The following is a 26,181-nucleotide window of genomic DNA, read 5'->3' on the forward strand; positions in this document are numbered from 1 at the left end:
GAGAAAGAAACGGTGTAGGTATCTAACCAGTGCAGGGCAGCAACAAAAAAGAAAAAGAGGCAATTCATCTAAGACCCTTTATAACATCTGATTATGTGTAGATAAAGAATCTGAGTTGTAGACCAATACCATGTTGAGTTAACTGTTGAGTTAACTTCCAATCAGATGTCAAACCTACAAGATGTAAAGACAACTGAACCTCTGCTACCCAGAGGTGTGACAAGATGGGGTTGGTGAGATAACACATAGAATGTTGAATTCCTAAGACAACAGAAAGCAAATCCTTGCATACAGTTGATCTGAGTCACTTCGGGGGCTGGGCCACCCTACACCTTCTTTATCCTATCATGATGAACACTAGGCCTATCCCTAGCCCTGAGAGCTGTACTGAGAAGGCATCTGTAATGAGAAGACAGCTGTAGTGAGAAGACAGCTGTAGTGAGAGCAGAGCTGTAGTGAGAAGAGAGCTGTAGTGAAAAGACAGCTGTAGTGAGAGCAGAGCTGTAGTGAGAAGACAGCTGTAGTGAGAAGACAACTGTAGTGAGAGCAGAGCTGTAGTGAGAAGACAGCTGTAGTGAGAAGAGAGCTGTAGTGAGAAGACAGCTGTAGTGAGAAGACAGCTGTAGTGAGAAGACAGCTGTAGTGAGAAGACAGCTGGAGTGAGAAGAGAGCCGTAGTGAGAAGAGAGCTGTAGTGAGAGCAGAGCTGTAGTGAGAAGAGAGCTGTAGTGAGAAGACAGCTGTTGTGAGAAGGGAGCCGTAGTGAGAAGAGAGCTGTAGTGAGAGCAGAGCTGTAGTGAGAAGAGAGCTGTAGTGAGAAGACAGCTGTAGTGAGAAGACAGCTGTAGTGAGAAGGGAGCCGTAGTGAGAGCAGAGCTGTAGTGAGAAGAGAGCTGTAGTGAGAAGGGAGCCGTAGTGAGAGCAGAGCTGTAGTGAGAAGAGAGCTGTAGTGAGAAGAGAGCCGTAGTGAGAAGAGAGCTGTAGTGAGAGCAGAGCTGTAGTGAGAAGAGAGCTGTAGTGTTTAAAATATATATATATATTTTCATTGGCAAGTCAATTAAGAACAAACACTAATTTACAATGATGGCCTACCCCGGCCAAACCCAGACGACGCTGGGCCAAATGTGCGTCGCCCTACTGGACTCCCATTCACGGCCAGTTGTGATACAGTCTGGATTCGAACCAGTGTCTGTAGTGACGCCTCAAGCACTGAGATGCAGTGCCTTAGACCGCTGCACCACTCAGGAACTCCTTGGACACTGTGCTATCTAACCTCCAAACGAGCTTCAATGCCATACAACTCTCCTTCCGTGGCCTCCAGCTGCTCTTAAATGCTAGTAAAACCAAATGCATGCTTTTCAACCGTTCGCTGCCTGCACCCGCACGCCCGACTAGCATCACCACCCTGGATGGTTCCGACCTGGAATATGTGGACATCTATAAGTACCTAGGTGTCTGGCTAGACTGTAAACAATCCTTCCAGACTCATATCAAACATCTCCAATCTAAAATCAAATATAGAGTCGGCTTTCTATTTCGCAACAAAGCCTCCTTCACTCACGCCGCCAAACTTACCCTAGTAAAACTGACTATCCTACCGATCCTCGACTTCGGCGATGTCATCTACAAAATAGCTTCCAATACTCTACACAGCAAACTGGATGCAGTTTATCACAGTGCCATCCGTTTTGTTACTAAAGCACCTTATACCACCCACTACTGCGACCTGTATGCTCTAGTCGGCTGGCCCTCGCTACATATTCGTCGCCAGACCCACTGGCTCCAGGTCATCTACAAGTCCATGCTAGGTAAAGCTCCGCCTTATCTCAGTTCACTGGTCACGATGGCAACACCCACCCGTAGCACTCGCTCTAGCAGATGTATCTCACTGATCATCCCTAAAGCCAACACCTCATTTGGCCGCCTTTCCTTCCAGTTTTCTGCTGCCTGTGACTGGAACGAATTGCAAAAATCGTTGAAGTTGGAGACTTTTATCTCCCTCACCAACTTTAAAACATCTGCTATCTGAGCAGCTAACTGATCGCTGCAGCTGTACATAGTCCATCTGTAAATAGCCCACCCAATTTACCTACCTCATCCCCATACTGTTTTTATTTTATTGACTTTTCTTCTCTTTTGCACACCAGTATCTCTACCTGCACATGACCATCTGATCATTTATCACTCCAGTGTTCTGTGCTATTGACTTGTTTATTGTTTACTCCATGTGTAACTCTGTGTTGTTGTCTGTTCACACTGCTATGCTTTATCTTGGCCAGGTCGCAGTTGTAAATGAGAACGTGTTCTCAACTAGCCTACCTGGTTAAATAAAGGTAAAATAAAATAAATAAAATAAAAACGAGTGAGATGAGAACTGTAGTGAGAACAGAGCTGCCCACTAATCTAATGTTGATAGACCGAGATGGAACAAATATAAGGTGTTCTACTGAAGTAATACTGCTTTATCAGAAACACTATGTGGCCAAAGATAGTCTTATCTAGAGTAGTAGGTTCCTTCTTATTACTGGAGCACATGACTCACTGGACTTAAGGTGAAGTTGTAAGAAGCTGTTTGTTACACTACCAAAATACCAAGTAAATGTATGCAAAACATGCAGTAAAGTAAATACCTAAGAATTTGAATGTAACCGGACATATGTGGACTTACAATAATGTACTGGTAGGGGTCTATGGAAGACATGGTTGGCTGGTGGGAGAGTTGGTGTCAGCTACTGTAGGAGGAGAGTCTCTGTCCAGTCTCCAAATGTGTCCTTGAACTTAAGCAGATCCTCCAGGAACACTGGGTAGAATCTACAGACTGGGGACACACAGAGCATCATTATGTAAAGAGATGGTGTGGAAAGACAGATATGACACATGGTAACTTGTGGCAGTTAGTGAAACAATAGCTTTGCTTGACAGTTGAATACTGTCCAAGTCCAATGACACATTGCTAGTGAGTGAAACAGTTTGAAACAGTGATGATGTAAAATACTAATAACTTGAAATAACTGGTTATAACTGGTTATCAGCTACTGAAATAACTGGTTATCAGCTACTGTAGTGAGTGTAGGACCAGGGAGAGGGGATGTACTGAAGCCACAAGACTGAGATAGGCCAGTGTGTGTGTGTGTGTGTGTGTGTGTGTGTGTGTGTGTGTGTGTGCGTGCGTGCGTGCGTGCATGTGCGTGTGTGTGTGAGAAAGAGATAGAGGCCTATGTGACTCAGCGAAGTGAGAGATGCTACCGCAGCCTAATAATTTGTGTGTGTGTGTATGTGTTGTGTGTGTGTGTGTGTGTGTGTGTGTATGCGCTGTGTGTGTGTGTATTACAGTAGACCACAAGCCCAGTGTGGCTCCAAGGCTCCCCTCAGTTGTTCAACAAAGCGTAGCATTTCTGTGAAGAGTTCATGCACGTAGTGTGGTTGTGTGTTCGCAGTGCTGGTCACGTAGTTTGAATGGATGGTCCAAGTTCTGAATGAGCCTATTTGGGCTGTGACGTGGTGACCTGCATGTATTCCACATTTCTGAACGATCCATCCACAAAGCAATGAGAGCTGAGTGGATTGGACAGGAACACAGACAGCTTGGCCTGACCACTGAGTGGGCTTATTGGTTATTTTGGTACAAGAAAGCTGTGCCAATGTGCTTAACTATCTGGTCTCCTCATTATATTAGAATTCAATTACAATAATGGTTATTCATTCAAAAGTCAATTCAATGACTGAATTGTGATGTTCCTAAACACAAGGCCATGGACATACCTGTAATCAACAGGCTTAATTGCCATGTTGTCACGCTAGTGTTGTTACTATACAAAAAGGTATCCTCTGCTCATAGACCATGGCTGGACACGCTGACTGCATCAAATGAATGTAATAACAAAAGCAAAGGGAAAATAATAACCTTTTACAGGTCAAAACACAGCAATGAAAACAAATTATGCTCCAATCCATATATTTCTTAATAACCTACATTTTGCCAAATATCTTCAGTGGAATTGATAAGTTGATTATGAGTTGCATAATATCTTTCAAATGAGAGTTTAACATGTGAAAGTGTTTAAAAACGTTTTAAAACTAAAATGTCTTACTTGTTGATTTAGGCTAGTCTACTCTTGTTGAAGTTAACACAATCATTTTAAAATGAGAATAATATATGTCCAGTTCTGATCGAATAATAATCGAATTCTATAGTGGTCTAATAAGGCAATGTACTGCCGTTGACTTGCCGCTTACGGAAACATCAAGTTAATACACTGACTCGACACACCGCCGCGCACAGCAATCTCGAAAAGCGCAGTGTCCAAAGTTAAATAGGCAACAGCAACATACAGAACAGGCTTTACGTGTTTGTATTGTAACAAACATGCAACACTGAGGAATGACAGTTATGTGTCCACCTACCTTGAGAACAATATCAGCGCATAAATCCTAGGAAATATGTCATCAACGCCTGAAGTATGGCTCCACTGTATACGGTATACGATGAGCCGGAGGAGGTGCTAAACACCGCCTCTCGAAAAACGTACACACCTCGTAGCGGAACTCAATTTTAAGCTTTGGTAATTTAGGAAGTCAGAATTTATGGGGAGACTAATCGAAAACTGAAATTTGGCGCATGGGTTGTATCAGAGACATTGTTCGCTACTTATCTGACCTCAAAGGCTGCCCATGAGAGTTGGAAGACTTGAGAAAATCCCTGAGAGAAGTATGATGCAACCTGGGGATGTTTCAATTTCTTTTCTACTGAGTCATTTACTTTATCTTCGTATTCTTATCTTTTATTATTGTTGCATTGTGCAGAGGGAACCTGCAAGTAAGCATTTTGTTGGATACCATGTCTATCCCGTACATACGACTAAAAACATTTGTAATGTGAACTTTTGGTATGCGACGTATGTACGCAATCATTTCTACAAGTACAACCCTATTTCCATCTTGGTTCTGCCAGCTGCACAAACGATATCGTGATTTTGTATGTTAATAGAAAAAACCTTCAGATTAAAAGTCCGCATTTCAAAACATTACATTGTCGATGACTCATTCAAAATATATTACATTTTAGTCAATTTAGTCTTTTTTATTGTGCTTATAAGTAAATGCAAGAAGGAATTAATGAAAACAATGTCAAATATGTATGAAAAATGTGGTTACATTTTGTTTAAGACCGATATTAATCAAATAGATTGTTGACTGGTATGATCACAATATTGAGTTGTAAAATATATATTCTTTATGCTGAGGTAAAAGTGGGCTTGACACTAGTCTACTCAGTAGTGTCTCTTCTAACCACTGCCAATCAATTTCTTCTGTTCTGCATGCAGCTCTGGAACCTTGACATGTTTAACATGACGTGCTACCTTGTCCAGGACCTGTTGTTTCGACTCAATTCAGTTACAATTCAATTCAAGGGGCTTTATTGGCATGGGAAACATGTGTTAACATTGCCAAAGCAAGTGAACTAACTAATAAAGAAAAGTGAAATAAACAATAAAAATTAACAGAAAAGATTAAACTCACAAAAGTTCCAAAATAATAAAGACATTACCAATGTCATATTATGTGCAAATAGTTAAAGTACAAAAGGGAAAATAAATAAACATAAATATGGGTTGTATTTACAACGGTGTTTGTTCTTCACTGGTTGCCTTTTTCTTGTGTCAACAGGTCAAATCTTGCTGCTGTGATGTCACACTGTGGTATTTCACCCAATAGATATGGGAGTTTATCAAAATTGGATTTGTTTCCAAAATCTTTGTGTATCTGTGTAATCTGAGGGAAATGTGTGTCTCTAATATGGTCGTACATCTGGCAGGAGGTTGGGAAGTGCAGGTCAGTTTCCACCTCATTTTGTGGGCAGTGAGCATAGCCTGTCTTCTCTTGAGAGCCATGTCTGCCTACGGTGGCATTTATCAATAGCAAATGCTCACTGAGTCTATACATAGTCAAAGCTTTCCTTAAGTTTGGGTCAGTTACAGTGGTCAGGTATTCTGCCATTGTGTACTCTCTGTTTAGGGCCAAATAGCATTCGAGTTTGCTATTTTTGTTAATTCTTTCCAATGTGTCAAGGAATTCTCTTTTTGTTTTGTCATGAATTGGTTGGGTCTAATTGTGTTACAGTCCTGGGGCTCTGTGGAGTCTGTTTGTGTACAGAGCCTCTTCTCCAGGTTCATATCTTTGTAGGTGTTTGGTTTTGTTATGGAAGGTTTGGGAAACACTTCCTTTTAGGTGGTTGTCGAATTCAATAGCTATTTTCTGGATTTTGATAATTAACCAGTATTGGCCTGTCAGAATCGTGTGTATAGGTGGCAGGGAAGTTAGGCGCAGGAGAATCCAACTTAATGAAATTGAGTTGTTTAATGACTGTAAACAACACATAACTCCAAAACTATGAAATTATAAAACAAAGTGGGTAAGAGGACCCATCATGCACCAATACAACAACACGAAATCTGAACAATAAACCATCTCTGACAAGGACATGAGGGGAAACAGAGGATTAAATACACAACAGGTAATGAATGGGATTGAAACCAGGTGTGTAGTAAAACAAGACAAAACCAATGGAAAATGAAAAATGGATCAATGATGGCTAGAAGACCGGTGACGTCAAGCGCCGAGCACCGCACGAACAAGGAGAGGCTTCTACTTCGGCAGAAGTCGTGACATGGCCTGCATACATTATTTGGTGTTTTACGTTGTACACTGAATATATTTTTTTTGCAGAATTCTGCATGCAGAATAGCCAACAACAACAAAAACTCACCGAATTCCAAAACGAACAAAAACGACCCAAACTGTCATTATAATATATGCACGAACTCTATCACACTGTTTTGGCTGGGAAGCCCGCCTTAAGGAGTCACCAGCAACTCCGTGTTAAAACAATTGCCCAGCACAAGAGACCAGATTTAAATTCTACAGACTCTTTTGAGTAATTCCAACAACATATATTAATGTGTAATTAAAAGTGTATTTCTTCAAATAAACACAATAGCTTCCAACATACCCGTATTTGTGTATTCTTTCAAGAGAACTGCTGGTATAAATAAATAAATATTAACAATAAAAGTACCTCAAATGAGGCATCATTTTTTTCCAAAGTGGTTGCAATGCTGTGGTTGCAACACAGCGTTGGTTCTGCCATCATCATTTCCTGCTGCTAAGAGAACGGTAATACAGTTTCCGTAGACTCTCTGATACCAACCCACTCTTGTATGATCACTGCAAGTAATATATCGCCACGCGAGGTCGCGCAAAGACTGGTTGTTTACTGGTTATTTGCTAGTTGATGTTGTGATGTTGATGTTGCGATGTAGATGTTGGCTGGTGGTCTGCAAAATAGTATTTAGAGTCGGGGGCCGACATTAGGCCTACAACGTGTGAATTACATTTTCCCCCCAAGCACCCATACCAAGATTGACTTGAAAAGTCTGACAATATGAGGAGCCTATAAATTAAGTGGACATTATTCGTTGACAAATAAAATTATTCGAATTGAGATTCAGATATTGAAAGTAAGATTAGCATGAGCAACATAATACATAAAACAATTAAATAACATTAATTGGGCGGAATTCAGCAGTCACATTACTGTAATATATATATTTATTCTGTAATCTCAATTGCAAAAAATGTGTGGAAATCAATAGGAAATCAATTAAATCAAATACTCCTTTACTATCATTCCATGTAGGGGAGAGTGAGGTAAGTTGAGCATTTTTTTTTTAATTCAGCATTAACTTGCCAAGGGAAATATAGTATTCTTTCTAACAAATATATCTATATATATTTCAGGATGTTGTGTATCCTTGGAAATCATCAGAATTAATGTAAACATTACAGTGGTCTGTAATAGAGTATTACTTAGTTGCTTTTAATAACCCTCTTAGCATAGGCCAGACCTTGTTGTTCCCTCATATCCCAGCTATAATGCCTTGCCTATAACATTTCAATTGGCTCAACCTTTGGCTCAATTTACCCCAAGGCCATTGGCTCAACTTTCCCCAATGCTAACATTTTGACTATTTTAGCCCACACAGCTACAAGGATGAACTTTCATGCTAGGTTTAGGACCTCATATAAAGAGACCCCAAATGATGTATAGAACAATCTTAAAATTATCTATTTTGGTTTATAAGGAAACCTCTAACACAATAAATGAATTTGACTTGTTTTTTGGACCTAACTTGCTTACAACTTTTTCTATGTGGTTTCTTCCTTCACATAATCTATGAAATGATGACCCTTTCCTACATATTTGGTCAAATTATTAATTTTAGGTATGGTTTCCTAGAATCAAGGTTATCTTAATTTACCCTCTTAGCTCAGTTTACCTCTTTGTCTCAATTTACCCCACTCCTCCCCATCATTAGGTCTATGAATAATTGTGAGTAATTGCTGATTATTTCCTATAGCTTAATTAATATTCGTTTGACTGAGATGGTTTATTATTACCAAAATTGGTGTTAAATCCCCATTACAAATATTTCCACGGGTCAATTCTAAATCGTAATCTATCGATAAAGACCAGAAGTTGAGCCCATAGCTCGGTATGTCAAACTCACGCCCACATCAAGTATTATAAAACGTGTCCTCGCAGCACACAGGTTCATTCACAACCTCAGAGTTGGATACCTCAAACGGAAGACAAAACCAGAGTTGCGCTGTCGATAAAAGACATTGGAATGAACAGAATCATATCTGCGCTTCTATTTCTGCCTCTGGGCATAATATTTGTCTGCGAAGGAGGTAAGAACATGATGCGATATAAGTTATTAAACTTTGAGGCAGTTTAAATGTGTTCGTTTGAACATGTCATATGCGCAACGTGTTAATAACAAAATGTGTATAAACAGTTTATTGACCTTTCTAACCATTTTTCAATCAGCTATCGAAGCATTATGAGTTTATTTTTATGCTATATAAAAAAACAACATATTCTGGATTTGATAGCCTAGGCTTTATTTGGATATATAGACCTATCTATGTGAATGATTTGATACAGTATGTAGGTCTATATGTACATAGAAATGATCAGATAATGACATGTTTTTGTGATCATAATTTATTACACTCAGTCTAACCTAACCAAAAATGTGTCTATGCAGGCAACCCTTGCTGTTCACAGCCATGCATGAACCGCGGAGTGTGTACTGCCATGGGCTCAGAAGACTATGAGTGCGACTGCACACGCACTGGATTCTATGGCCACAACTGCACACAACGTAACGTACATCCAATATATACCTATAGCTGTATAAAAATCAACATAAAAACAACTCAATCTTTTCTCTCTAGACACTTAATTAATATGCTTTCATTTGGATTTGACAGCTGAATTTTTCACGTGGATTAAAGTGTCTCTGAAGCCTACCCCAAACACAGTGCATTACCTCCTCACCAACTACAAGGGGGTCTGGAACATCATCAATAGCATTTCATTCCTCAGGGATGCTATCATGAGATATGTTCTGACATGTGAGTTGAGTTCAATAATGTCATAGTCTTCATTAGCGGTTCTCTCTTGCCATTTGACAATGTCAAAACTATTGATGTGAAGTTTTGCATTGTCAAAACTATTTGATAATTAGGGTTACAATAACATATAAAGTAATCCCTGTTTATTTTGAGTTCATATTAATACATTTTGTTCTCGCTCTCTCAAGCCCGCTCTCATCTGATCGACAGTCCACCGACCTTCAATGCGGACTATAATTATAAAAGCTGGGAAGCCTACTCCAACCTGTCCTACTACACACGAACCCTCCCTCCTCTGCCCAAGGATTGCCCAACCCCTATGGGAGTCGTAGGTAATCTCTCTCTCTCGCTCTCTCTGTCTCTCTCTGTCTCTCTCTGTCTCTCTCTGTCTCTCTCTCTGTCTCTCTCTGTGTGTCTCTCTCTCTCTCTCCAAACCTGTTCTCTCAGATAAAAAAAAAAAAACTTGGCTAACCTCCATTACATCATGCACATGCCTGACAGTCCTTGTAGCGTAGAGTTGGCTGCTTCACTGAGGTTTTCTATGAGGCAAAATCACAGCACAAATTCATACTCACTGAGCGACACTGGCATTCTTGTGGCATTCCCATACAGTGATTGTAGCATACTATTTGTAATGAGAAAGGATGTTTCGCTGATTTCAACACAGAGATTTTGCAATGGCGGATATCGGGCAACACCTTTTTGATACTGTTACCTCACAGAGGCTTGCTTTTGGTTTGGTGGACATAGGATCAGGTTAGGTTGTTTCTATGCAAAATGTTCATTTGAAAGATATATAAAGAAAAACAATCAAACTATAAGCCATTGATTAGTAATTCATTCCAAGTATAAGCTCAAATTGAAAGTGAGCGTCTCTAAATTGACAGAAATATTGTATTTCCCCCATGCAGGTAAGATAGAGCTACCTGATGCTAAGATGCTGGCTGAGAAGCTCCTGATCAGGAGGAAATTTATCCCCGACCCCCAGGGTTCCAGCCTGATGTTTGCTTTTTTCGCCCAACACTTCACCCACCAGTTCTTCAAATCTGACCAGAAGATGGGGCCGGCATTTACTAAAGCCAAGGGCCACGGGGTGGGTAGAGTATATACATGTATATATAACTACACAGCACAGCACACAACAGACACGCACTGAACAATACAACATGGTTTCACCCAGAGAGGTGGAGTTAACTGAAAGAAGACGTATGTATATAGGCCTATGTGACTGATTTCAATGCTTGTTTTCCAGGTGGACCTTGGTCACATCTACGGGGAAAACCTTGAGAGGCAACATAAACTGCGGCTCTTCAAGGATGGCAAGCTGAAGTTTCAGGTACTGAACAGATCTTGTCAACCATAAACCACCTTGAACATGACTGAACTTATACTGTTTGTCACAGCTCCAGCTGACAGTCTCTTCTCTCACCTTTGCTCTCTCTAGGTGCTGGATGGAGAGGTGTACCCACCTACAGTGAAAGAGGTTGGGGCTGATATGCACTACCCTCCCCATGTCCCTGAGTCTCACCGCTTTGCTGTGGGCCATGAGGCGTTCGGCCTGGTGCCTGGTCTCATGATGTACGCTACTATCTGGCTGAGAGAACACAACCGCGTCTGTGATGTCCTGAAGGAGGTCCATCCGGACTGGGATGATGATAGGCTCTTCCAGACATCACGCCTCATTCTCATTGGTGAGTTGTCTAAGCGAGCAGCATGTGGAAAAAAGAGGTGTAGGACTTGCTGCTCATTATTATATGTTGTGGTTATACTCATGTGGTCAGATCTTACATAGTATCTGGATTAACATTGTGTATTGTAACTTGTGCCCATCAAATATTGTAGGTTAGCTGAATTTGCAAACAGCTGTTCTTTGTTTCTAAAATTGAGACATCTAGATCCAATATTTGACTCTATTGCGAGCTAATGAACCGAAGTATGACCCCACTTCCTCTGGATGGGTCTGATCACAGGGAGTGGTATTCTCCTTCACATGAACTTCTCTATAGTTAAGTGTTAATGGCTGCTACCTAAAGTTGTCGGTCGGTCACATTGTTAATATGCCAGATGAGTCGGCAGTTCAGTGGTACCATACAAATAGGGGTAGGTGAGAATTGATAACACTGAGACATTATTTTAAAATGGACTTTATGGAGGTTTTTAATAACTTCTAACTGCTCTATCTTGTAAAAGACTAGGTGAAGAAATAAATAATATAATGAAACAAAAGACTCTAACTAATTGTCCCTCCCCTTGCTCCTTCTTATAGGTGAGACCATCAAGATTGTGATTGAGGACTACGTGCAGCACCTGAGCGGCTACAACTTCAAGCTGAAGTTCGACCCGGAGCTTCTCTTCAAAGAGCGTTTCCAGTATCAGAACCGCATCTCGTCAGAGTTCAACACCCTGTACCACTGGCACCCACTGATGCCTGATGCCTTCCACATACAGGAGCAGGTCTACTCCTACCCTCAGTTTGTCTTCAACACCTCCGTGGTCACCACACACGGCATCTCCAACCTGGTGGCGTCCTTTACCAAGCAGATCGCTGGACGGGTGAGAGACTCTCTGTGTGGGATTTAAGTTGTGGGCTCTGAGTGGCCACTTAAGGTGGCTGAAGTATGGGTGGATGAATTTGCATGTTATTGTGTTTTAAGCAAACTTAATCCAACTATTGTACCTCAGTGTTTACCCTGAGGGAATGTCAGTAATTCAAAATAAAGAGAAACTCATTGTTGTTTGAGGCTGGTCGACTTACTTCCTCTCCCTCGTCCGTCCTCAGGTTGCTGGAGGTCGTAACGTCCCCCCTGCAGTGATGATGGTGGCTCTGAAGTCCATAGAGAACAGCAGACAGATGCGCTACCAGTCCCTCAACGCCTACAGGAAACGCTTCTCCATGAAGCCATACGCCTCCTTCGAAGACCTCACAGGTGAGAGAACCACCATTAGCATCACAGCTATAACAGAAACACTGATCACCCTGTAAGCATTGAGATTGAGTTAGATTATTATGTAGTGATGAATTTGTGTAATTCCCATTTCAAAGTAGCAGGGGGAACATCCTACTATCCTGTTTGGACAGGAAATCATTAAAACCAGTTAAGACTGGTACTAAATAACTCTAATAACTAAAGGTGCCTCTAGTTGCTACTGATACTATATCATAGTTCACATTTGCATTTTAAATGTGACATATTTAAAAACTTTTTGAAATATTAATAAAACTGGCCTGGGCACATCTAGTAGATCCTGTGGATGTAAGTTCTATATTGGAGTAAACTTACAGTGGGTCAAACAGATGTGCTCTTTCGTTCCAGAAAGCAGTTAGTGATGGCAGAGAGTCAGGTCTAAACAGAGGAGTGTTTGTGGAGATGACAGGCTCTGCACTGCCTCACAGAAAGAGGAAGATTTTCTTTAATAAAAGTGTGAGAATTAACCAGAAGGGTTTCTGTGTGTGTGAGAGATACAGTGTAAAAAAGCGAGATGTTAGGATGGACTTTTAGATTTAGTCTGTTTCCATGTATATTGTATTGCATCCAGACTGTCAAACGTACTCTCTAAATCCTTGTGAAACAGCTCTCAAACTGAGTAGAGTAACGTAACATTTCCTTTAGAAGCCAGGTTGAGTAGAATAACGTAACATTTCCTTTAGAAGCCAGGTTGAGTAGAGTAACGTAACATTTCCTTTAGAAGCCAGGTTGAGTAGAGTAACTAACGTAACATTTCCTTTAGAAGCCAGGTTGAGTAGAGTAACGTAACATTTCCTTTAGAAGCCAGGTTGAGTAGAGTAACTAACGTAACATTTCCTTTAGAAGCCAGGTTGAGTAGAGTAACGTAACATTTCCTTTAGAAGCCAGGTTGAGTAGAGTAACGTAACATTTCCTTTAGAAGCCAGGTTGAGTAGAGTAACGTAACATTTCCTTTAGAAGCCAGGTTGAGTAGAGTAACGTAACATTTCCTTTAGAAGCCAGGTTGAGTAGAGTAACGTAACATTTCCTTTAGAAGCCAGGTTGAGTAGAGTAACGTAACATTTCCTTTAGAAGCCAGGTTGAGTAGAGTAACTAACGTAACATTTCCTTTAGAAGCCAGGTTGAGTAGAGTAACTAACGTAACATTTCCTTTAGAAGCCAGGTTGAGTAGGGTAACTAACGTAACATTTCCTTTAGAAGCCAGGTTGAGTAGAGTAACATAACATTTCCTTTAGAAGCCAGGTTGAGTAGAGTAACTAACGTAACATTTCCTTTAGAAGCCAGGTTGAGTAGAGTAACTAACGTAACATTTCCTTTAGAAGCCAGGTTGAGTAGAGTAACTAACGTAACATTTCCTTTAGAAGCCAGGTTGAGTAGAGTAACCAACGTAACATTTCCTTTAGAAGCCAGGTTGAGTAGAGTAACGTAACATTTCCTTTAGAAGCCAGGTTGAGTAGAGTAACTAACGTAACATTTCCTTTAGAAGCCAGGTTGAGTAGATTAACTAACGTAACATTTCCTTTAGAAGCCAGGTTGAGTAGAGTAACTAACGTAACATTTCCTTTAGAAGCCAGGTTGAGTAGAGTAACGTAACATTTCCTTTAGAAGCCAGGTTGAGTAACTAACAGAACACTTCCCTCTCTGTGTGTTTCCCAGGAGAAAAGGAGATGGCTGCAGAGCTGGAGGAGATGTATGGGCATGTGGATGCTGTGGAGCTCTACCCAGGTCTGCTGGTGGAGAAGCCCAGAACCAATGCCATATTTGGGGAGACCATGGTGGAGATGGGTGCCCCCTACTCCCTGAAAGGACTGATGGGAAACCCCATTTGCTCACCAGAGTACTGGAAACCCAGCACCTTTGGCGGGAGCGTCGGCTTTGACATCATCAACACCGCGTCCTTACAGAGGCTAGTGTGCAGCAACGTCAAGGGCCCGTGCCCTGTGGCGTCCTTTCATGTGCCCGACGTAGAAGACAATAGATCCAATACCATCAATTCCAGTACAGCACAGTCGGGGAGCAACGATGTCAACCCCACAGTACTTCTGAAAGAAAGGACCACTGAGCTCTGATAAGACATCAGCTGAAATAGTTTCTGGAGTTAAACTTTTAAATGTATTTTAAATGTAACTTTTTATTTATTTATTTGAATATTTATTTAATTTATTGCATCCTGGAATCTTTATGGAGAAATGTTGTTGAGAAATGTTTTCTTCTGCCTCTGATTGTTTTGACATTACTTTTGTAAGTTCAATGAAAACCAATCCTTTTAGTTGTATTTATTCTAAGAGCTAATTTAAAGATGGAATCCGCAGCAGGGGGAAACAGCGCCATTGGCTGCCACATTGTCAGGATTTTGGTCCAGATCAGCATGGTACATATTTGGCTGCAGCAGCATGGTACATATTGGGCTGCACCAGCACGCGTGCACGGATGTCCGTGGGGGGGGGGGAAAGGGTTTGTTGTTTGCATTAATGTCTTTGTTGTTGTAATATCGTGAATGGACGTGGCTGTTTCACCATTAAGGATTCCAGCTTTAATAAATTATGTTCTGTTATTGACCTCAGAAAATAGCACTGGCAATATGGTTTATGTATGTAAGTTAACTTTGTTTTAAAACTGATACTTGAATTTAACACATTTAGTTTACAGCCTGATACGTTACGTTCCGCCCTAACTGCATGTTACAATGTTACATTCCACCTAACTGTTTTCTCCTCGGTGCAAGCGAAAATATAGCAGGTAAAATACTGTACCTAAAGCTAATAGGTACAAGTCATTGTACTATGATACTGTAACCCTTAAAGTATTTCCTTAGTGTTTTGTTAAAATACTTGAGCTGACTCCTTATTTAATAAAACACCATCTAATGAAATACAAACATGACTGCCTCATCTTTCCACATTTACGTAATGACCCTGCAGCCCTATTCAGATTCAGTCCTCTTGCTGCATTACTGTGATATTCTCTGCTGACTCAAGTATTGTTCTTTAAGAGGGCACTGTGCACTGCAGTGGAGGCTGGTGAGAGGAGGACAACACATAATAATGGCTGGAGTGGAGCAAATGGAATGGCATCAAAACATGTGTTTGATGTATTTGACACTATTCCACTCCAGCCATTACAACGGGCCCGTCCTCCCCAATTAAGGTACCACCAACCTCCTGTGGTGTACACTATACTGTGTCCTCTCTGTTTAGCGACAAATAGCATTCCAGTAGGCTTGTTTTTGGGTAAATTATTTTCAATGTGTCAAGTAATTATCTCTCCATTTTTGTCCTCCATACCTGCCGCAGAAGTTTATCGTACATTGACACACACACACACACACACACACACACACACACACACACACACACACACACACACACACACACACACACACACACACACACACACACAGTCTTGTACAACTAACATTGTGGGGACACACATTCAAAATCCAATTTCCCCTTAACCTAACCCGTATCCTAACATTGTGGGGACACACATTCAAAATCCAATTTCCCCTTAACCTAACCCGTATCCTAACCCTAAACCTAAGACTAGCTCCTAACCCTAAAACGAACCCTAACCCTTGTTATGTATATGTCAGGAGTCAGGAAGTGGGTGCAGAAGGAGATTTTAATCATGAATAAATGCAGATTAACAAAACAAGAGAACGTAAAACAAAACTGTCTGATGACTGAGGCTACTGAGGGCTAAATAAAGGGAAGGTAATCAAGGTGCTGATTAGGTCCAGGTGTGCATAATGATGGGGTGCAGGTGTATATAATAATGGTTGCCAGGGCCGGTGGTTTGTGCGAGCGGGCGTAGGCGTGACAACCCTAAAACCAATTCTAACTCTTTTGTTTCTAACCCATGTGTTTCCACATGTCCTACCCACGGTGCTGGGAAAACGGCACAGTACGCTCCAGACAACTACAGAGAGCGTGGGAGAAGGGAGAGAGATTCTGTTCAAGCATCTTCATTACAATGGATCAACGCCTGCAGACAAAGTAAATACGTTAAATCACACTGGAAAGTGTTTCAGTTTCTCAGGACGCAAGGGCCACTACATCTTACTGTGTAGAGACAATCGTCCATGCTCATGCTAGATACGGTGAGTGCTCTGTTGGGGATTATACTTAGGCAATAAAGCACGGAAGGGTGTGGTATATGGCTAAGTGTAAACGTGGTATAACAGCTAAGGGCTGTTCTTAGGCACGACACAAACCCCCTATTATAAACTGGTTACCAACGTAATCAGAGCAGTAAAAATACATGTTTTGTCAAACCCGTGGTATACGCTCTGATATACCACAGCTGTTAACCAATCAGCATTCAGGGCTCGAACCACCCAGTTCATAATATGCCATAAAACCATGACACCCACATGGGCTCAACGACCTTCTCTAACCATTCTGTAATATTCTGTATAAAGTAGCGATATAGTGTTAAGCTAATGATGATCCCTGTCTTAATCACTGCATTAATCACTGCATTAATCACTGCGTTCATCATTGCATTCATCACTGCATTCCTCACTGCCCTGACCTTAGAGAGCCGTTTCATTTCTCTATTTGGTTAGGTCAGGGTGTGATTTGGGGTGGGCGTTCTATGACAGTTGTATACTGTCCAAGTCCAATGACACGTTGCTGAGTGTGGTTCCCAATCAGAGGCAGCTGTCTATCGTTGTCTCTGATTGGGAATCATATTTAGGCAGCCTTTTTCCCACCTGTGTTTTGTGGGTAGTTATTTTCTCTTTAGTCTCTGTTACCTTTTTTATTTTTTATTTTATTTCACCTTTATTTAACCAGGTAGGCTAGTTGAGAACAAGTTCTCATTTACAACTGCGACCTGGCCAAGATAAAGCATAGCAGTGTGAACAGACAACACAGAGTTACACATGGAGTAAACAATTAACAAGTCAGTAACACAGTAGAAAAAAAAAGGAGAGTCTATATACATTGTGGGCAAAAGGCATGAGGAGGTAGGCGAATAATTACAATTTTGCAGATTAACAACACTGGAGTGATAAATGATCAGATGGTCATGTACAGGTAGAGATATTGGTGTGCAAAAGAGCAGAAAAGTAAATAAATAAAAACAGTATGGGGATGAGGTAGGTAAAAATGGGTGGGCTGTTTACCGATAGACTATGTACAGCTGCAGCGCTCGGTTAGCTGCTCAGATAGCTGCTCAGATAGCAGATGTTTGAAGTTGGTGAGGGAGATAAAAGTCTCCAACTTCAGCGATTTTTGCAATTCGTTCCAGTCACAGGCAGCAGAGAACTGGAACGAAAGGCGGCCAAATGAGGTGTTGGCTTTAGGGATGATCAGTGAGATACACCTGCTGGAGCGCGTGCTACGGATGGGTGTTGCCATCGTGACCAGTGAACTGAGATAAGGCGGAGCTTTACCTAGCATGGACTTGTAGATGACCTGGAGCCAGTGGGTCTGGCGACGAATATGTAGCGAGGGCCAGCCGACTAGAGCATACAAGTCGCAGTGGTGGGTGGTATAAGGTGACAGAACTGCATTAATCACTGCATTAATCACTGCATTAATCACTGTATTAATCACTGCATTAATCACTGCATTAATCACCGTATTAATCACTGCATTAATCACTGCATTAATCACTGCATTAATCACTGTATTAATCACTGTATTAATCACTGCATTAATCACTGTAATAATCACTGCATTAATAACTGTATTAATCGCTGTAATAATCACTGTATTAATAACTGTAATAATCACTGTATTAATCACTGTAATAATCACTGCATTAATAACTGTATTAATCACTGTATTAATAACTGTATGAATCACTGTATTAATCTCTGTATTAATCACTGTATTAATCACTGTATTAATCACTGCATTAATCACTGTAATAATCACTGCATTAATAGCTGTATTAATCGCTGTAATAATCACTGTATTAATAACTGTAATAATCACTGTATTAATAACTGTAATAATTACTGTACTAATCACTGTAATAATCACTGCATTAATAACTGCATTAATAACCGCATTAATATCTGTAATAATCACTGTATTAATAACTGTAATAATCACTGTATTAATAACTGTAATAATCACTGTATTAATCACTGTATTAATCTCTGTATTAATCACTGCATTAATAACTGCATTAATAACTGTATTAATCACTGTATTAATCACTGCATTAATCACTGTATTTATCTTCAGCACACGCGCACGCGTACACACACACACACACACACACACACACACACACACACACACACACACACACACACACACACACACACACACACACACACACACACACACACACACACACACACACACACACACACACAAAGACAAAGACAAAGACAAAGACAAATCAGATTGAATGAGTCATGTACATCAGTTGTCATCCCATCCTAAAGCTGTCCCACTCATAATCTATAGTCCTCCCAAACTTCAAAGAGCTGGGCGTAGGATGGTCTATCATATGTCATTTCACTTGGCCCATCACGGCAGGAAAATGACCGGATTGCGCGTGCAACATTATTAGTGTTCCCCTTTCTGAGTGGCCTGGGGGTGAGGCTGCTGCAAAGGGCCTATGTGGCCCAGTCTATGAGCTCTGTGAGGAGCGAGCGGGGGAACACATCTTCCATTGTGTGTGTGTAATGAGCATGAGTGAGTGGGTCGTGAGCGGTGGTGCGGGAGAGTATCAGGGAGATAGACCTGTGTGTTTTCCCTCCAACCACTCTTCACATCCGCCTCCGCAGATACCGTGCACTGGGGAAAGTGTAATGTGCTGGTCCACTAGTGGTGGGTTAATCACTGCATTAAATCACTGGAAGCAGCCCCGGGAACTGGACACCTCCACCATAGACTTCTACAATGATGGCCTGCACACGCACACACAACGCCCTTGCAGGGAGATGGCACTGCTGATTGGCATAAATGTTAATGATGCAAAACATAAACGCACCAGCAAAACACACATGATATGGTGACAGTTTCTGGCTGACAAATCAGTTTTGTTCATTGTTAAAATGACAGCTTTTTGTGCCGTATGTCGTGGTTAGGCGTGTTCAAACTTTTGACTGGTACTGTATATCTAACTATCGAACTAAGACCACAGGATTTTGTTGTCATGGTAACCAAATTTCAACACGGAAAAACCTTGTTTAATTTGTACCTTTAAAACTACATCAGATCTTCAATGTTAAGTCCACTATCAGAAAAAAAAACTATTGGCTGGGCAGCACTTCCTATTAGAGAATTGATTTATCTACATCTACTCTGTTTCCCGGATGCCGAAGAGGTGGATGCCGATTAAGGCAGCCCCCCTCACCTCTCTGATTCAGAGGGGTTGGGTTAAAGGAAGAGGTGGATGCCGATTAAGGCAGCCCCCCTCACCTCTCTGATTCAGAGGGGTTGGGTTAAATGCTGAAGACACATTTCAGTTGAAGGCATTCAGTTGTACAACTGACTAGGAATCCCCCTTTCCCTTTGGTCTCCCATCCAGGATTTTAACCAAGCCAGTTCTGCTGTCGTGAGAATGATCGTTTAGCAATCCCACATAACATGAAATAGACTTGCTGCTGCTATCTTCATTCCAAAGGGAAGGTTTAACAGGGCAAATTAAATGTGACCATACTCTATCATTAATATATTATAAATGACGCTATTTAGGATGACATACAGTGCCGTCAGAAAGTATTCATACCCCTTGACTTATTACACAATTTGTTGTTACAGCATGAATTCAAAACTGATTAACTAAATCGTTTTTTTCTCACCCATCTACACACAATACCCCATAATGACATGTTTTTAGTAAATGTTTGGTAATGTATCGAAAATGAAATACAGAAATGCCTCATTTAGATAAGTATTCACACCTTTGAATCATTACTTTGTAGGAGCACCTTTGTCAGCGATATATGTCTGTATCAGCTTTGCACATCTGGATTTGGGGATTTTCTCCCATTCTTCCTTGCAGATTTTCTAAAGCTCTGTTAAGTTGGATTGGTAGTGGTGGTGAACAGCAATCTTCAAGTCTTTCCACAAATTTTCAATGGAATGCAAGTTTGGGCTTTGGCTGGGGCACTCAAGGACTTTCACATTCTTGTGCTGAAGCCATTCCAGTGTTGCTTTGGCTGTATGCTTAGGGTCATAGTCCTGTTGGAACATAAATCTTCGTCCCAGTATAAGGTCATTTGCACTTTGAAGCAGGTTCTCAACAAGGATTTTACTGTATTTGGCTTCATTCATTGTTCCCTCTATCCTTACCAGTCTCCCATTCCTTGATGCTGAAAAGCATCCCCATAGCATGATGCTGCCACCACCATGCTTCACGTTAGGGATGGTGTTAGACGGGTGACGAGCTGGGGCCTGTTTTCTTCAGACATAGTGTTTTGTATTCAGGCCAAAGAATGATCAAAGGAAATTGGATGCACCTGAGCTCAATTTGGAGTGTCATGTATGGCAAAGGGGTGTGAATACTTATTTAAATTAGATATTTATGTAGACTGCTCAAAAGAATAAAGGGAACACTTAAACAACACAATATAACTCCAAGTCAATCACACTTCTGTGAAATCAAACTGTCCACTTAGGAAGCAACACTGATTGACAATACATTTCACATGCTGTTGTGCAAATGGAATAGTCAACAGGTGGAAATTATAGGCAATTAGCAAGACACCCCCAATAAAGGAGTGGTTCTGCAGGTGGTGACCACAGACCACTTCTCAGTTCCTATGCTTCCTGGCTGATGTTTTGGTCACTTTTGAATGCTGCCGGTGCTTTCACTCTAGTGGTAGCATGAGACGGAGTCTACAACCCACACAAGTGGCTCAGGTAGTGCAGCTCATCCAGCATGGCACATCAATTCGAGCTGTGGCAAGAAGGTTTGCTGTGTCTGTCAGCGTAGTGTCCAGAGCATGGGAGGCGCTACCAGGAGACAGTCCAGTACATCAGGAGACGTGGAGGTGGCCGTAGGAGGGCAACAACCCAGCAGCAGGACCGCTACCTCCGCCTTTGTGCAAGGAGGAGCACGAGGAGCACTGCCAGAGCCCTGCAAAATGACCTCCAACAGGCCACAAATGTGCATGTGTCTGCTCAAACGGTCAGAAACAGACTCCATGAGTGTCGTATGAGGGCCCGATGTCCACAGGTGGGGGTTGTGCTTACAGCCCAACACCGTGCAGGACGTTTGGCATTTGCCAGAGAACACAAAGATTGGCAAATTCTCCACTGGCGCCCTGTGCTCTTCACAGATGAAAGCAGGTTCACACTGAGCACATGTGACAGATGTGACAGAGTCTGGAGACGCCATTGAGAATGTTCTGCTGCCTGCAACATCCTCCAGCATGACCGGTTTGGCGGTGGGTCAGTCATGGTGTGGGGTGGCATTTCTTTGGGGGGTTGCACAGCCCTCCATGTGCTCGCCAGAAAGAGCCTGACTGCCATTAGGTACCGAGATGAGATCCTGACCCCTTGTGAGACCATATGCTGGTGCGGTTGGCCCTGGGTTCCTCTTAATGCAAGACAATGCTAGACCTCATGTGGCTGGAGTGTGTCAGCAGTTCCTGCAAGAGGAAGGCATTGATGCTATGGACTGGCCCGCCCGTTCCCCAGACCTGAATCCAATTGAGCACATCTGGGACATCATGTCTCGCTCCATTCACCAACGCCACATTGCACCACAAACTGTCCAGGAGTTGGCGGATGCTTTAGTCCAGGTCTGGGAGGAGATCCCTCAGGAGACCATCCGCCACCTCTTCAGGAGCATGCCCAGGCGTTGTAGGGAGGTCATACAGGCACGTGGAGGCCACACACACTACTGAGACTCATTTTGGCTTGTTTTAAGGACATTACATCAAAGTTGGATCAGCCTGTAGTGTGGTTTTCACTTTAATTTTGAGTGTGACTCCAAATCCAGACCTGATTTCCATTAATAATTTTTGTGTGATTTTGTTGTCAGCACATTCTATGTAAAGAAAAACGTATTTAATAAGAAGATTTCATTCATTCAGATCTAGGATGTGTTATTTTAGTATTCCCTTTATTTTTTGAGCAGTGTATTTCATTTCAATACATTTTAAAAGATTTCTACATTGTTGTTCACCGTGATCCCCATCTTACAGAGTTTCAGAAAATCCAAATCCAGATGTGCGAAGCTGACACAGACATATATCGCTGTGTAAACAGGTGTGTTTTTTTATTATTTTTAATACATTTTCAATTCAGGCTGTAACACAACAAAACTTGGAATAAGTCAAAGGGTATGAATACTTTCTGAAGGCACTGTAGCATTTGCAAAGTCATCAACAGCTAAAAGAAGATAACCAGGTGAGGGGAGTTCTTTACTAATTAGTGACCTTAATTTTTTTTCGGCCAGCAGATAGCTTAGTGGTTAGAGCGTTGGGACTGTAACTGAAAGGTTGCTGGATTGAATCCCCGAGCTGACAAGGTAAAAATCTGTCGTTCTGCTCCTGAACAAGGCAGTTAACCCACTGTTCCTATGCCATAAATGTAAATAAGAATTTGTTCCTACCTGACTTGCCTAGTTAAATAACCACATCAACAACCATATCTCAAATATCAGAGAGAGACAACCATCTCTCAACTATCAGAGAGACACAACCATCTCTCAACCATCAGAGACAACCATCTCTCAACTATCAGAGAGAGATAACCATCTCTCAACTATCAGAGAGACACAACCATCTCTCAACCATCATAGAGAAGCAAGCACTATGGCAAATGGAGAGAGTTTTCGTAGGCAACAGAGTGTGGTGCCGTCTGTTGGTTACGGAGTGTGTTGCTGTCTGTTAGCTCTCAGTCAAACTGTGAAAATGTAAAACTGTAACTCACCTCTACGGTTAACAGTATGAATTAATTCAGATATTTTTGGTTAAGTTTAGGCATTAGGGTTAAATTTAGATTTTCATTGTGACTGGTTAATATTAGGGCTAAGGTTGAAGTTTAGGGTAAAACAGAAAACTAATGCCTAGCACTGAGATTGAACCTGCGATATTGGGAGCCATGGATTGCAGATTTACTAGATGGTACAAGGTACCCGTGTTGCCACTAGTGGATGGTTGGAAATTGCCATGGAAATAAGATGACAAGCCATCCCATAACTTCACCATTCCAATAATACCTGGACACCACGTAGTCCACTGGAGTTGGTCACAGAATGAAGTAAGAGGATGCAGAAAAATCACCAGAAAGAGGGTTGAAAGAGGGTTGAACATATGACAAGGAAGAGGAACAAACTAAAATCAACTGGTGACAATGGAGAAAATTCCCCCAGAAATACACATACAGGAAGCTTCCGGTTTCATGTTAACTTGACCAAATAATAATAAATACATTGGACATCTTACTCCCCAGAGCTCCCACATGTAAGTAGTTCTGTAAGCCTGTCCTTTCAGACTACCCGGTATTCCTACTTTGTAAATAGGTCAGATTGTGTAATGAAAAGCCAACAAATTCCTCAATCAATCAATAATTCATCTGCTTGATTGTCATAAAGCAAACAGGTTGCTTCAAAGTCAGGTGCTCAAACAGTCTTCTATCATACACACATCATGAGCACATTCAAGGGCTATACTTAGACTGCTCCTGGAAGACTAATGTCTTAGTGACAGAGAAGTCCAAACAAGGAAACAGAAAGGAATGATTGGGTTGTCTGTCCTGAGTGCAGTAACAGTTGAAGAGCCTCTTATAGAGGTTAGAGTAGGCCTGGGATATCAGTCAGTCAGCTAGACTTTGAAAGGGGCTATAAATAGCCTAAAACTGTATGCCTAACATATTTCATTGTTAACTTTGTGTATTATTAATTAAGATAACAAAACATGTCAATGCAATATCCCCATAGCTACATTTTCTAAGATTTGTACACACGTTCAGTCATTATTGCCAACAAATTTATTCTCACCATGAAGAAAGTCTAATATTTTCCTAACCATAGAAGCATAAAAAACAACCACATTGCACTACTTATCACGAAACCCCAAAAGATTAACAAGTGCATTCTACTGCAACTGTGGAATGTATACTTAAGGTAGGTCCACCGTGTCGAGTGTGATCACTAGTACATCTACTAGTACTAGTACTCCCTGTATATAGCCATGTTATTGTCTACTTCCTGTATATAGCCATGTTATTTTCTACTCCCTGAATATAGCCATGTTATTGTCTACTCCCCGTATATAGCCATGTTATTGACTACTTCCTGTATATAGCCATGTTATTGACTACTTCCTGTATATAGCCATGTCATTGTCTACTCCCTGTATATAGCCATGTTATTTTCTACTCCCTGTATATAGCCATGTTATTGTCTACTTCCTGTATATAGCCATGTTATTGTCTACTCTCTGTATATAGCCATGTTATTGTCTACTCCCTGTATATAGCCATGTTATTGTCTACTCCCTGTATATAGCCATGTTATTGACTACTCCCTGCAGTGCTGCTGGGCTGTCCTACACTGTGATTGGCTCAGGTTCTACACAATGCAGCTACCCGTAGTCTAACTGGTGTCTGAATTCAGCACGTAACTGGGACCACAGCTCAATAACAGAGCCAACTGATTCATGTTTGGGTAGAGCAAGCAGATAGGAAACAGCTCTGACTCAGCAATTACATGGTAGTGTAACCTACTGTAGGTCACTTCTGAATAAATCTGAATAAAACCGGTTACTCTACTCACTCATAGTGTGGTTCCATATTCATCAACGTTGTTTATTCTTTGATTGCACACAGAGAGAGCATCATGGGGATAGTTGGAGGAAAGTCCAGCAGGGGATCATTGCCATTTACACGGAGCCAGTCATTGGAATTCTCTCATACATGACGTCATAATGAGCTATCTTGCAACGGTCATAATGATGTCAGAAACAGATCTGTACACACAGTGGAGACACCAGAATGATCTCGACATATGTTATTTGTTATCCGTGTTCACAACACTAGATCGTAGTTGATAGGTGCCAATTTAAATAAATTGCTAAAAGTATAAACGTCTGTCTATACAGAAATAAAAACAATCATTCAGCAGAGAGCACGACTTATCCACAGAGGATCATACGCATCTTTTAAAGCTGTGGATTGTTTCAAATCACAAGTGTGAAGGCTTACATGCCTATTTGGGAAGCCCGCAATTTGGACAGTGCACTTGGCAATAGGCCTAGCTGATTATTGAGATGCAGTTGTCAGTGAAAAGCATCTAAAAAATATGTTTGAAGATAATGTGTCTTGAGTATAATTTGAAATGTTGAGACAAGAAGAAAGGGATGGGGTGCGTTGTGAAGATATTGGCCTATCTCTCTCCAGAATGCACTCAGGTCTCCAGAATGCATTCAGGTCTCCAGAATGCACTCAGCTCTCCAGAATGCGGTGAGCTGTCTCCCACCAATTCTTGAGCATTCATTGTTTTATTGTGTTAATTGTTTGCCCTTTGATTGTTTATTTTTGACTAATTCCCCATTGTATTTCACCAGTAGTAAATTTACTGTTATTTGCTGTCATTTGGTTACATTAAATTCTGTTAATGCATGGATTAATTAGGCATGCAGTCATTTATCGTTCTCCTTCTCAGTTGAAACCTGGCTGCGACACTTGTGAGAAACAACGTTTAGTTCATTTCGTACCATAATTTATGTGTTCTGTAAAGTTTTTCATTGTATTTTGTTTGTAGCGCTCCATGTGGGCAATGAGCATGTGTCTGCTTTCTCTGCCCTCTTAACA

The 26,181-nt window shown here is 41.3% G+C and overlaps 2 protein-coding genes across 4 annotated transcripts in view; one reads left to right on the plus strand and one right to left on the minus strand.

Moving 5' to 3' along the window:
* Window positions 1–4,938, minus strand: part of pla2g4ab (phospholipase A2, group IVAb (cytosolic, calcium-dependent)) — a 50,743-nt gene extending 45,805 nt beyond the window's left edge. The window contains exons 1-2 of one of the 3 annotated variants that reach the window (XM_021604687.2): window positions 4,404–4,938; window positions 2,668–2,817 (exon numbers count right to left, since the gene is read on the minus strand). In XM_021604687.2, coding sequence (XP_021460362.1) covers window positions 2,668–2,700 — 33 coding nt within the window. In that variant the 5' untranslated portion in view covers window positions 2,701–2,817; window positions 4,404–4,938. Of the gene's footprint in view, window positions 1–2,667; window positions 2,818–3,761; window positions 3,857–4,403 lie in introns of those variants that run through there. The other 2 variants (XM_021604685.2, XM_036978742.1) reach the window with 2 other exon arrangements.
* Window positions 4,939–8,683: 3,745 nt separating this feature from the next.
* Window positions 8,684–15,323, plus strand: ptgs2b (prostaglandin-endoperoxide synthase 2b). The gene is made up of 10 exons (XM_036978743.1): window positions 8,684–8,750; window positions 9,110–9,226; window positions 9,336–9,479; window positions 9,668–9,811; window positions 10,391–10,572; window positions 10,732–10,815; window positions 10,924–11,170; window positions 11,746–12,032; window positions 12,259–12,406; window positions 14,102–15,323. The coding sequence occupies exons 1-10, from the start codon at window positions 8,687–8,689 to the stop codon at window positions 14,512–14,514; spliced, it is 1,830 nt and encodes a 609-aa protein (XP_036834638.1). The 5' UTR covers window positions 8,684–8,686; the 3' UTR covers window positions 14,515–15,323.
* The last annotated feature ends 10,858 nt before the right edge of the window (window positions 15,324–26,181 follow it).

The sequence above is a fragment of the Oncorhynchus mykiss genome, chromosome 5 (assembly GCF_013265735.2).
Source record: "Oncorhynchus mykiss isolate Arlee chromosome 5, USDA_OmykA_1.1, whole genome shotgun sequence".
Classification (NCBI taxonomy): domain Eukaryota; kingdom Metazoa; phylum Chordata; class Actinopteri; order Salmoniformes; family Salmonidae; genus Oncorhynchus; species Oncorhynchus mykiss.